This window comes from Podarcis liolepis (genome assembly GCF_965112155.1).
Source record: "Podarcis liolepis genome assembly, chromosome: 6".
Lineage (NCBI taxonomy): Eukaryota > Metazoa > Chordata > Lepidosauria > Squamata > Lacertidae > Podarcis > Podarcis liolepis.
The window spans coordinates 92,985,380-92,998,976 of NC_139559.1; the positions used below are offsets into that span (position 1 = coordinate 92,985,380).

Below are 13,597 nucleotides of genomic sequence, written 5' to 3' on the forward strand. Positions count from 1 at the left end.
TGTGTGAGCATGCCCAACCGGCACCAGGGGCGGGCACATACCTGCAAGAATTGTTGGCGGAAATGACTGGCAGAATCCGAGACCAGGGAGAAGAGTTGGTGGAAGAAGATTGGAAGAAATTTAAAGTTTATTTACAGAAACATTGTAAAATTAAGGAATGTTAGAAGGATGTTGGAATGAAGTAATGTGGTTTTAGCAGAGATGTCGTAAAGGATTAAGAAAAAAACAACAGATTGTTAAATGGTGAAAGGAGGGAAAGTAAAGTTACATTATATTAAGATAAAATAGAGGACAAAAACTGGAAAAGATGGAAAGGACTTGCTGAAATAGCTAATTGAACTAGAATACAAAAAAGGGAGGTGTGAGGAGGTCAAGGAAACAAGTAAATGAAAGATAAGCTATGGGAAGATTCATTGTATTTTTTCTTTCTTTTTTCTTTCTTTCTTTATTGTGATGTGATGTTCTGTTTTTGCTTAGGATGCTGTGTTTTTTTATTTTATTTTTTATTTTTGTAACCTTTCAAATCTTAATATTACTTTAAAAAAAAAAAAGAATTGTTGAGCTTTCTTTGGGGGAGATTGCCTAAAGTTGTTGTGCATATGCTCTCATACAGCAGCCTCTATTTGCAGCCTGGATGGGGCATGGGGCACATTTCCTTCAAAAGGAAGGCGATTTTGCCTAATTTGGGACTGGGAGGGTGGGACATCTGCAATTTCAAAACCTTTCCCCATGACTGCAGAGAGGATATAATCCTCAAGAGCTGACTGGCACCCTTTTTGAACAGCATGAAATCCCCCCACATCGGTATGAATTCCTCCCAGCCCTGCTTAACAGCTATTTTGGCATTGTTTTAACAGTGCTTTTTTCTATCAGCTTGTGCCCAAGGGCCCTGGCACCCCCTTCCCAAAGCCTTTGGGAGGTCGGATGCTCTTGAGGGGAGTGGAGCACCTTCCCCACCACCTTCCCAAAGGCTGCCTGGGTTTGAAAAGGAGGCAAATTTAAACACTGAATGGAAGCCACATCTGCACAGGCACAAGTGGGAGTGCACTCCATGTTGTGCACTTCCAACTGGCCTTTCCCATTTCTGCAGTGTTAGAAACTGGGGTAGAAAAGGTGGACGGCTCCTGGAACCTGGGCGCCAAAACAGAATGTCTAGTTGCCACTGGGGGGCAGGTTGACAACACCTTATTATTTTGATAAGCATGAATTAATAAGCAATTCACATAAGTGACATTTTCAGCAGAAACTGTTAATACATGTCTAATTTGGTGTTTACAATAAAAATATTGGTATCGTACTTCAGTTTTCAAAACACTCTTTATTCTTAAGCTCCTTAACATACGGTCTATCCTCAACGTATACTTCGAGGCTTCAAAGCACATACATTAATCCTCGAGTGTCAGCCAAGCACAAAAAATAGCACCAAGACTTTTTGAGGTGCTCACAAATGGGGAAATGTGCCTGGTGCTCTGTTAATTTCGAACTCTGCACTTCAGATGTTATAGGAAGTCAGATGGGTGATAGGTGAGTGGCCTTGTCCATCTGTCAATGTAGCCTGTGGACGGTGGGTCACTTTCGGATCCAGTCCTCTGGCTAAACGTACGTTTCTGAACACAATTCAAAGTGTTGGTGCTGACCTTTAAAGCCCTAAACAGCCTCAGCCCAGTATACCTGAAGGAGCGTCTCCACCCTCATTGCTCTGCCCGGACCCTGAGGTCCAGCTCCGAGGGCCTTCTGGCAGTTCCCTCACTGTGAGATGTGAGGTTACAGTGAACCAGGCAGAGGGCCTTCTCAGTGGTGGCGCCTGCCCTGTGGAACGCCCTCCCATCAGATGTCAAAGAAATAAACAACTATCAGACTTTTAGAAGACATGTGAAGGCAGCCCTGTTTAAAGAAGTTTTTAAGGTTTGATGTTTTGTTCTGTTTTTAATCTGCTGGGAGCCGCCTACTACTACTACTACTACTACTACTACTACTACTAGAAGTGCATTTCATAGCTATACATAAAACTTTTCTACGGCCAAGTCATGTAAGAAGCCTCCACGTACAGTCACTGACTTGGGAAAGATAATGAGAAGGGTTGCAATGATGCTGACGGTTTGATAATAAAAGTGTGAAGGGACCTGTTGTTTTCATATTTGATAAGAATGGGGCATATAATTCATTAACTGAAGAATACCCTATCTTTCTAGAAGCAGATATTCCAGAAAGTCATATGCCTCTAACAGTAGCCTAGAAGTGGCTTGGATTACTAGTTTATTGCTATAGATATCAGAAAGTTCAGTTCTGGTTTATTACTACTGATCACCAGAAAATAATCACAAACCATTCCTGTGCTTGCAATTTATACAAATTTATCCTATATGGCTAAACAACCTGTGACCTCTGGCAATACTGATAGAGCTGAACAATGTACTGTAGAAACACACAGATGTTTCAGTTCACTTCATCGAGGATGAGTTTCTAGCCTTGAATTTTAAACTCCCTCCCCTGCTTTCATCAAATTAATTCATATGAGTTCCTGATTAATAATAAAAAGCCATGCCATCAGCATTCAGAACCCCAGCCGGGAATGTCATGGCTCAAAGGGCAGAAATCTGCTTAGAGCTACAAGAGAACCCAACTGAATTTGTGGCGTCTCAGTCTATGAATGCGTAAGCACTTCATCTGTTCACCGCAACACAATATGCTGAGAGACTACATGTTACAGGCCAAAAGCAGGACAAATAGTCAGTGGGCAAAGATAGTAACCAGCAAGTCAAACAAGTTTTACTTTGTCTGACCATTTACGCGCCAGATATTTACTATCTGGAAAACTCTCAAGCCTTTAAAAAGGAGCTTTGTGAGTGTTGGTGCTGAGCTTTAAAGCCTTAAATGGCCTCGGCCCAGTATACGTGAAGGAGCTTCTCCATGCCCATCACTCCATGGCCATCATGGACAACGAGGTCCAGCTCTGGTAATAATAATAATAATAATTCTCGTAACACTGCTACTGAGTTATTAGTGCAGACCAAAATACCATACCTCCCCTTCTCCAACCAGTGCAGAGCAAGAGATAACTTACAGCTATCCTATCTGGTTTTATCTTCGGGTTGGATCAAGACTTTGCTTCCAACAATGGGAAGTACATTTCAGAAGGTTGAGGGACCCGAGGAACGGTGTGGGAAGTGGCATTAGGTGCTGTAGAGGAAGGGGGAAATTGGCAATGGTCACCTTCCCCACTTCCACCAGTAGGATCCCTCCACTGGATGAAAAGCCTTCTGTGTATGGAAGGTAAAGCCTGGACCTAACTCACTAAACAAAATTTATTTCCCTATATGAAGCTGAACCTCAGTATAGAGAAAGCAGAGGGGAAATCCCAGTATGCATAAATTGCACGGTTAAATTTTTACTTCTCATTGTGAAGGCATGGCAAGAAGGAGAATTTCTGGCACTACAAAAAATGCTAGAAACATAATCTGCTGGTTCCTTCTGACAAAGTTACATTGGGTAGAGGGTGGGTGGGTGGGTGGGTGAGTACACATTCAAAGGCATGGCTCACAGAAGCCTGAAGCACTTCAGCATGCCAGACCATAATATAGTACTTTATTGTAAAAATAAGTTTTCAGGGAACATCGCTGACATATATTTTACCCTAAAACTCCTTTAGATGACAAGTGAAAGAGCTGCCCCTCTTTTGGCAAAGGTATAAAGACACTTCACTGGCAATGAATTAGCTGCTGCTCCATCATTTCTAAGGCCCATTTCATATGTCACAATGGCAACACAATTGATGTTGAAGTCAAGAACAATATGGGTACCCCTCCATAAAGCAAGTCATTTGTATGAAGTACATCCCACATAATCCAGACTGATTTTAGCCACACCAGCAAAATCATGTTCACAAATAGCCTATGGTCAAGTGATGTGAATATCTGCTGCACAGATGCAGAAGGGCAGCAAAGGATATCCAAATACAGTTTAGTTAATAAGAGTGAGTGTTCCATATGTGGAGCTATTGCCAATGAAAAACATTACAGGGTACTCCTATTTACACCACTGCTTTATCAGATATTTCTTGAACCAGAGTACGATTATTAAATTAAGCTCCCATTCTCTTTGCCATCAGTCCAGAGAGGGCTCATCTATAGGGCATGTGGCTTCTTTGGAAAGTTTTTGGGTGCCATTAAGAGGTGGAGTGGGAAGCAGACAGATCAAATCCATAGGGACAATCCACCAAATTTCTTTCCTGTGCCAGCCACATTAAAATTAACTATTCATTTCAATTAGGATTGCACTAGAGAATTTCCCCAGGGCATGTGCCCCATGTTAATTAAGAGTAAGAGGGGTGCCATTTGGGGTTTTGTGTTTTTGCTTTTGCTTTAAACACCAGCCTATCTCTGACCTGTTGTAACTGTTATCACATTCAAAAGTCAAAGTCCAACCATGTGTCAGGTAATTGTTGCTTAGGAGTGGCAGAGTTGGACAATTCTTCCACTAACAGATGTCTGGTCAGACACACTGCAGCAGAGATATAGCAGCTGCAAGGAAGGATTAGAGAAATGAGGAGACATTAATTTGACATACCAGCCTTTAAGACAGATTAATCCCTCCCCTGGCCCAATACCTTCTCATCTTTCGTATTCACATCCACTTTTTTTGATCGGATGGCTTTGGTTACATGGTCAATGTTGTTTTCTCTGCAGTAGTCAAATATGTTCTTATCTTCTTCCCTAAGAAGACATAAGGGAGAGTGAGCAAATGCGTACTGTTACTGAGCAACGCACAGGAACTACACAAACATAAGATGCCCGGCTTTTCCACCAATTCAATCATTTCAGCATTACTGAGTACTGCAGATTTCCAGTGCTTTGAAAGCAAACAGCATAATTCAGGTTGGGATACACTCTGCATCACACATAACTAAAACAATATACTGAAAGCTAACCTCCCGCAAGGAATGAAGAAAACCAACACAAACCAATTTCAGCCTTGAGGAAAAATGTGCACGAATTCATAATAAATTAGTATCTAAAGTTGTCCCTTAATATATCTCTATAAAGCCCCATTTGACATGTACAGACTTTAATATATATTAGTGCACTGGGGCTGACAGTATTTCTTAGCAAAATAAATATGGAATATTCCTTCTGCCATCCATTATTTACACACCAGGGTCTGTTCTCCCTATTTCTGAAGACGCCCCCCCCCAAAAAAGTTACAAGTCTGATACAGATAACTTTTATAAAGTGGGCTAGTTGGAAAAGGTCACCAACAAAAACTCCAATGGATGTAATCTCAGTATCACCATCCAGTGGTGAGCAGCAAACCAGATTTTCTCAAAAGGATGCTTGAAAGGAAGGCAGAAGGGTTTGGAAAGATAACATGTGGTTTGGTGTTGCGTCTCAACTAACAAACCATCGTTTGCAATTAGCAAATGAACTAGAATCAGAAACCAAAGTTTGGCAGGTACAATAGGCTCTCTCCAACTCCACAAACTGTTGCACTAGGGTGGTTAAAGTGTTTCTGAAGCCAAGTGCTGAGAGGATAGAAAACAAATGCAGACAAATCTTTGTCTAAACCACAGTTTGCTTGTTGTGCATTTGTAAGCTCAAATGTTGGTTTGGTTTCTAAACTACTGTTCGCATAAACCAAACTGGCAATGAAACTGAACCAACATTGTTGTGAAACCTATGGCCACATTCAGACAATTATACCTTGGCTTATTAAACTGAGATATGAATAAGGCTTTTGCTATGCACACATCCCTTTTCTGGTGTGCCTCAATAAGCCAGGTAGTCTCTAATTAACCTAAGCTACCTTGCCTTTTTAAAATAAGGTGACCATAAACAAGTGGAATATATGAATGAATGAAATACAATGATAGAGGTACAATTCAAACTGGAAATGCTGAGTGTGCCCTGTCAAAGTCTTTCATTGCTGTATGATCAGGTTTATCTTATGGATACACTTTAGCACTCTTAATCTGAATTTCTCCAAGTTGTGAAACACAAAAGTAACTCAAAACACGGAACCAAGACACTGACTTAAAAGCATGCCAGGATGTATATCTACCCTTCATGTTTACATAATGAAACATGTTTGAAAACAGTCTAGTCTGGTTCAGAGCAATACACACTTTAGAAAACACATTAAACTAAAAAAATTATACCTCACTTAGAACTGAACCTTTCCTAAGTGACTTACAAAGGGGAAAGAAATTCAGTTCTACCAGAAAGATAGCCACAAAACACCCATAACCATCAGTGTTAGTTTTCAAACGATAGGAGCAATGCTACAATTAACGTGTTTTCACTCTCCACCCCCATTTTATTGCCTCATTTTCAAATACTCTAGTGCAATTTGATGGTATTTAGCCTGTTTGTCCACAGTAACATAAGCAGAAACTACGAGCTGAAGTCTCAGCAAACGATAAGCTTGCTACAATGGGAGCACTGCCAACTTCAAATTCATCGTGCTGCAAAAAAAGGTTCCAGGTTATAATGGAACTAATCTCACAATTCACGATTTGAAGTATAGCTTACATGCATGCAGGATACTGACAATAACAAACTAATCAAGAGGTCAAATAAGATATAACCACTTTTGTAGTTCAAACACAAAACAATACAATAATTGATGGCTTTTATATCTTGCAAGCAACAATCCCTCCAAGAAACCACGTATGTGCTTAAACAGGTGAGAAAAACCCCCAGAACAAATGGCACATCACTTATGCTGTTTCTTAACTCCTTTAGCTTTATGTGCTTTGTGAATTATGATTCATTCTTCAAAACTCAGGGATTTCTTCTCCTTCCCTTCTGCTAGTGTAGCACTTTTAAAACGAAAGTGCTGATACTGGGCTCCTGCTGCAGAAAAAATGCCAGAACAGACTTCCTCTGACCTACTCCTCACTGTGGATGTGGTCTCTAAAGAATCTTTCTCCTAAGCATATGCACTTTCCTTTTACCTACATTGGGTGCTATATACTACTGCAGGTTGTAAGTGGGGAAATCATATATCTGAAGGCTTTCTTGCTAAAAAAAAAAAGAGAGAGAAAGAAAGGGCTCCCGAAGGAGTCCATTGCACTGTTGAACAGCTCCTACTGTCAGAAAGTTCTTCCTCATGTTTAGTCGGAATCTGCTATCCTGTAACTTGAAGCCATTGGTCCTACCCTCCAGAGCAGGAGAAAACAAGATTGCTCCATCTTCCATGTGACAGCCCTTAAGATATTTCAAGATGGCTATCAGATCTCCTCTCAGTCTCCTCTTTTCCAGGCTAAACATACCCAGCTCCTTCAACAGCTCCTCATAAAGTTGGTTTATGATCAAATCTTGGTTGCCCTCCTCTGCACACATTCCAGCTTGTCAATATCCTTCTTAAATTGTGGCGCCCAGAACAGTATTCCAGGTGTGCTCTGACCAAGGCAGAATAGAGTGCTACTATTGCTTCCCTTGATCTGAACACTATGCGTCTATTGATGCAGCCTAGAATAGCATTAACTTTTTTTGCTGCTGCATCACACTACTGACTTATGTTAAGCTTGTGGTCCACTTAGATCCTTTACACATGTACTACTAGTAAGCCAGGTGTCCCCCATCTTATATTTGTGCAGCTGGTTCTTTCTGCCTAAGTGCAAAACCTTACATTTGTCCCTAATGAAATTAATTTTGTTAGTTTGGGCCCAGTTCTCCAATTTGCACACATATAATTGGAACTTAATAAACACTGAATGGTACTAGCACTAAAAAAACTGGCAGAAGCAGAAGGATCATTAGTGAAAAGAGGAATACAGCACTCCTGGCTGCCTCTTGTTTCTTTGATGATAATTCACTAAACAATTGAAACTCTGCTTATTTAGAAAAGTTATTTAAGCTTTTTAAAATAGTCTATGCAGTTTGAACTTCTTTGTGAAGGAGAAAAGATGCTTATGCTCGGTTTATCTGGACGAAGCCCTGAAATGTCTTCCCATTTTTTTTATCTTGCCCCACAAGCAGCTCATATTATCCAGTGAGTCTTTCGAATTTCTACTCTTTTAAAAGAAAAGGCTCTGGGATTATTCTGCATCATTGGGAACACTGCACAGAATCTTCCCTGTCTGCCTACCTTTGTGTTGGGTCACCTTTCAAGCTAAACAGACAGCTGAGAGGGTGGTTATGCTCCATCACTATACCCTCTCTGTTTTTCTGGACCTGTCTAATTGTTGTGGTAGAAGGAGATTTGGTTGAAGGATCCTACCTTGCCCAGCAAGGCCCATGTGCCACAAACAGGTGGCCTTGCCTTTCTGCTTGGCACTGTGCCACTGAGTGTACTGAAGCTCAATGAAGCAGAGAGAGAGAGAGAGAGAGAGAGAGAGAGAGAGAGAGAGAGAGAGAGATGGGAGCCAAGGCACAGTTGCAACAGTTACTGTTTATGTCAAGGCCTTCTTACCCCCAAGGGACCCATCTTCACATAATCTATAATTATCTCTTCGTTTAATCGCCCCGTCACTTCTGAGGCTCTCCTGGGCACAGGAAGAGGAAAAGCTCATTAAGTGAACCTTTTCTCCTCTCTCCAGCCACCCATAGCTTTTAATTGCTTGGTGTTGTTATTATCTATCAGTGCAACTGGGATCATTTTCATAAGAAAGGGAGGTGGGAGGGAGAGAAGCAGGCACGTGTCCCTGAGGTATGCACTGCAGACAAACCTTTGCTTTCTCAATTATTTATGCCAGCTGAGGTTTTACAAGCTGAATAAATCCATAACTCAAGTTTATTCTGAACAGTCTGGCTCCCCAGGGTGGAAGTGTTGCCCACTTGCTTGCACACTTCTGTGCTGTCCTCAGAGAATAACTAGGACATAACAAGACATGTGTCAGCCAATTGCCCATGCGTGAAAGAAGTATGCACAAAATTCAAGATTACCAAGCATTTGAAAAGTGATAGCATAACTACCCCCCTCAATGCAACAGGTTTTTTGACTCTTACAACACAAGGGGATGTAGCCTTTGCTAATACTCTAGCGCCTATCCAGTTAAAATGAAAAGTAAAAATCCATTGTGCTTGTCAGAAAGTAAGAATGCAAGTAAACCCCCTGAAGGCTTCTACAAATGGCAAATTCCTTGACAAATTCCTTTGCCACTCTTGCCCCACCCAACCCTATGACCATGGGGATACAGATCTCTCTCCTTCGGGCTACATCTCTGCTGCTGGGGAAGTAACAATTACCAACACTTAAATCACAAATTGTAATTGACAGCAAAATAAAATTTTCTCCCCACTGCTACCAAAAAGTCCTACAATTGATAGTGTGTGTAATATGACTATTCAATTGTCAGGTATACTTATGAGATGTCTGTGACATCACTATAGCTGTCAACGTTTCCCTTTAAGGGAAATTCCCTTATTCCGAATAGGATTCCTCGCAAGAAAAGGGAAAAGTTGACAGCTATGGAAATCACTCACGCCAACCTTTTTTCCTTTAAAAAGGAGAGCATTTCCCTGCTCCCCCACATAAGTGTATTCGATATACAAAGGCTTGGTTCAAGCATATTGCTAATTGAACGCACAAATATGCACAGGAGATTGTAGTCTCTTTGCTGCATACTGTTGTGAGTTAAGCCATGTTTTCCATCCACCAGACAAACCATGAGCTGCAATCTATCCCTAAGTAGATTCCTACTGGAGGAAGTGGTCCCAAAATTATTTAGAGCTATAACCAGAAATTTGAATTGTGCTCAGAAAGAGGACCAGAATCTAGTAAAACTGTTTTAGCAAATGAGTTGCAATAACCAGTTCTGCTCAAGAGTATGCCTGCAGCATTCTAGAGTAACTGTATTTTCTGAACACTTTTGAGAGGCAACCCCACACAATATGTGTTGCAGTAATCCCACCAAGACCAAACTAAGGCAGGGGTGGGCAGAAGGCAGACTGGGATCTACTGGGTAGATCTCTCAGAAATTTCCAGTTGACTGGCAAGAATTTCTGACTCTCAGTTGTTTATTATCAAAATTATTCCTCCTTAAATTGCATTACTGAAATGAAGAAACCTGATGGGGTTGTTAACCATAAGTGGATTTTTGCATGGAAGGACAGAGAGTTCAGTTCTGATGCTCAAAAACAAATCCCTCAATTCAAAATTTTTCAATGTTACGCCCTTGGCTCCAGCGGTTTTACTGAAAAACACAGGTTGATCCTGCAAGCATGAAAGTTACCCACCCCATAACTGAGGCATGTGTAACTATGGTCAGAATTGGTGCTTACATATCTGAGCCAAGCCACTGCCAAGAAAAAAGCTGTATATTCTTGACAAAATCATGGAGTATGTCTTAGTTCCGCACACTTAACAATCAGTTGAAGTTTTATAGCACAATCCTAAACAGGTACACTCAGAAGTCTCACTGAGTTCAGTGGAACTTACTCCCAAGTAGCCATGTATAGAATTGCAAGCTTCAATCATTAGGTTGTTTCTGGAATCTGTTAGTTTTAGGGGAAGTTTACAACTGTATGGAAAAAGCTGCTCTTTAAAATTCTGCAGGCCTTTGCGCCTGACCACACGCAGTGACCTCTGGTATTTTCTGCCAAAACAGTTCATTTGTCTCTCAGATCAACTAATCAATTCCAGAGCCATCAATCATTCCAGTTCAGTACTAGTCTAGCTCAGAGTTGGCCAGATGGCTGCCTCTGTTAATGGGATTAATAAAATTCTGATAGATTACATGGCATCAGACTACAAAATATGATAGGGACTATCAAAAATGCTGGAGAAGATTGTGAGGAGAGGGAAGAGACAATAGCCCATCATTTCTTGGCAGTTTAGTTCCCTGTAGCATTCCCAAAACAAGGAAGGAGATCATTACAGTTCCCTCTTCATGCTGCTGCAAAAAACTATCCTTTACTTTTTAATCTGTTCCTTTAGTACTTCTACCTAAAAAGACCACTTAAAAAAAAAAACATTTTTGATCAGTTTTGTTCAAGTTTTCACATTCTACAGTACTAAACATTTCTGAAATTTGCAATATCCAACTTAACAAAAACAGTATTTAAAGACACTGCTTAAAAACAGTTGCCACCTAGCTAAAGCACACTGCTATATTTCTGCAGTTTACAAGGGTGTTTAGTCATTAAATGAATACATACAGAGTGAGTGAGAGGGTGTGTGTGTGTTTTGTATCTGTATGCAGTGCCTGGTGAGCAGACACTGTTGTTACTTGCATTGTTTAGACATAGGTTGCTGTTTTTCAGAAACAGAGAAAGGGTACAGTATATTGAAAAACATCTTATTTTATTTGAAGTTGAGTGGGAAAAACACACACACCAAAAAAATCAGGAGCAGGCAACATATTTAGTATCAATGGTCCGATTAAAGTTCATTATGAGCCAGTAGTCTGCAGGTATTGGCACATTCCTACAAATGGATACTTGGAAGTAAGTCCTGTTGACTTCAATGAGACTTACCTCCAAGTGAAAGTACAGTGGTACCTCGGGTTAAGTACTTGATTCATTCCGGAGGTTCGTTCTTAACCTGAAACTGTTCTTAACCTGAAGCACCACTTTAGCTAATGCGGCCTCCTGCTGCCGCTGTACCGCCGGAGCACGATTTCTGTTCTCATCCTGAAGCAAAGTTCTTAACCCGAGGTACTATATCTGGGTTAGCGGAATCTGTAACCTGAAGCGTATGTAACCTGAGGTACCACTGTACATAGAACTATAGCCTAATTTCTATAGCAGTTTAGAAGTACACACACACCTGCTTACAGATTATTGGACAGGTGACTTTTCTACAATATCACATAATTCATTCCCTCAGGGCACCAAATCCAGACACCATCACAAAGGCATTTTCAGCAGTTTGCTTGTGTTTCCTTTCATTAAGGTTCAGCAAAATTTAAAATAAGAGGGTAAAATCCAACAGCATCCATTTGCCAGTGGAAACGACACTGCTGGTGGAATGATTTTTCCTTCCCCCCACAGCTCCTGGCATGCCCAAAAGATCTACTCTGGAGCAGATGGGTGGGGGACTGCCTTCATGCAATGGTGGATGTTGCTCAGAGCTTAGCATGCAGGGCCATGGTAGACAGAAGAACTAAGAGTCAGGTGGAACCTAAAAATATTGGGGCTTTAGTGTTTTCAAAGTGTATGACAGACATAAAAACATCCAGTAGTCCTCACCCCTCCCTTAGGAAATTAGATTAGCCTTGCTACTTCATTGGGGATTTTGCTGGTATGAGATCTGAATGCTGCACATAATCTTTCCATTACACTATGCCAGTTCTCTGACCAGAAAATTAATGGATTTTTGAACTATTTTGATTGGTTATTTAATAGTTAACATTTGATTTGATATAAATATCAAAGTGAGAAGTGCTGAATACATGCATACTGCAAACCTCAAATATTTTAAAAAAGGTTGGCTCTTGAAAAAACATAGTTCAAAATCTTACAACTAACACAACAAATTTTGGCTTCTCTTTATTCCTAGTATTAATCATTTAATTAAATTAATCATTTAATTAATTAATCATTTAACAGTTTTCTCTCACATGTCTCATCTCTCATGCCAGACCTATCAAGGAAAATAAAAACAGGTAATTTGAAAAAGAACACTGAGTTCTGATTTAAATCAGATATTTATTTTTTAAACTATACTGAATTTGTTTTAAAATAACTAAGTTTGAAATGAAGTGTTAATTTAATATGAACACATTAAAACCTACACTTAACCTCTATCAACTTTTAATCTTCAAGCTATCAAAACAAATTAGAAAAATAGTGGGGGAAATACCCACTTTTTGAGGTCATTATAAATGGGGCAAAGGGAGCATTACTGATACTGAGGCTTGGTGCTGAGACCAGAAATTAGCAAGCAACCACCGATGTTTTTGTGGGTGGGAAACTAGTATTTTAGTTTAGTGATTTTGGTTTAAAAATCAGTTTACCTGGGAAGTAGGAATCCAAAAGCTAAAAATGAAAGCAGGGCATTTGGTTTCGAACAGCACCCAGAGGCCTACACAAAAATATCGGGGTAGGAGATGGCATATGATGAAAATACAATACATACAAATAATATATACTTTAAATGGTTTAGAACTAATCCAAATCCTGTTTTTTTATTTTGTTTATAGGATTATGGAGCTAAAACTACTTGAAGCTTAGCATCCAGTAGTGAAAAGGTGGCAAAAGAATAACATGTCAATATGATATGGTTCACATAATTTTTACCTCTGGCTCATGAGCTCAACATCTCAAGGGCTTCATGTGACACTTAACCAGAAAGAAATGAGATAGGAGCTTGAGGGGTGGTATTTTTCAGGTAGCTTACTAAAGTTAAAGTTAAAGAGCATGGGTTATATTATATCCTATAGCGGTTTTGTGGTAACTAAAAGCACTTTGACTTGTACAAGACAGGGCACTTGATTTTCCCCTACTCCCCCTACAATGCTTTGCACTGCCCAAATTGCTCCTGAAGGCTGCATGACTCTCTGGAACAGTGTGATATCGATATCATCATCATCATCATCATCATCATCATCATCCTGCCTTTCACCCAAAGATCCCAAGGTGGTTCACAATAGAAAATGGGTGCATATAGGTAGGGGAGATTAGTGAAAACCAGATGGTCTGTCCTGCGTGCACAAAAG

The 13,597-nt window shown here is 40.3% G+C and overlaps 2 protein-coding genes across 2 annotated transcripts in view; both read right to left on the reverse strand.

Annotated features, from left to right (window-relative positions):
• LOC310708593 (podocin-like) overlaps positions 1 to 425 on the reverse strand; it is a 671,219-nt gene extending 670,794 nt beyond the window's left edge. Inside the window, exon 1 of the transcript XR_014527094.1 lies at positions 38 to 425. The gene's annotated coding sequence lies outside the window, so the exon portion shown is untranslated. The remainder of the gene's footprint in view (positions 1 to 37) is intronic.
• ACBD6 (acyl-CoA binding domain containing 6) overlaps positions 1 to 13,597 on the reverse strand; it is a 96,178-nt gene that overhangs the window by 56,415 nt on the left and 26,166 nt on the right. Inside the window, exon 5 of the mRNA XM_083507218.1 lies at positions 4,607 to 4,712. Coding sequence (XP_083363344.1) covers positions 4,607 to 4,712 — 106 coding nt within the window. The remainder of the gene's footprint in view (positions 1 to 4,606; positions 4,713 to 13,597) is intronic.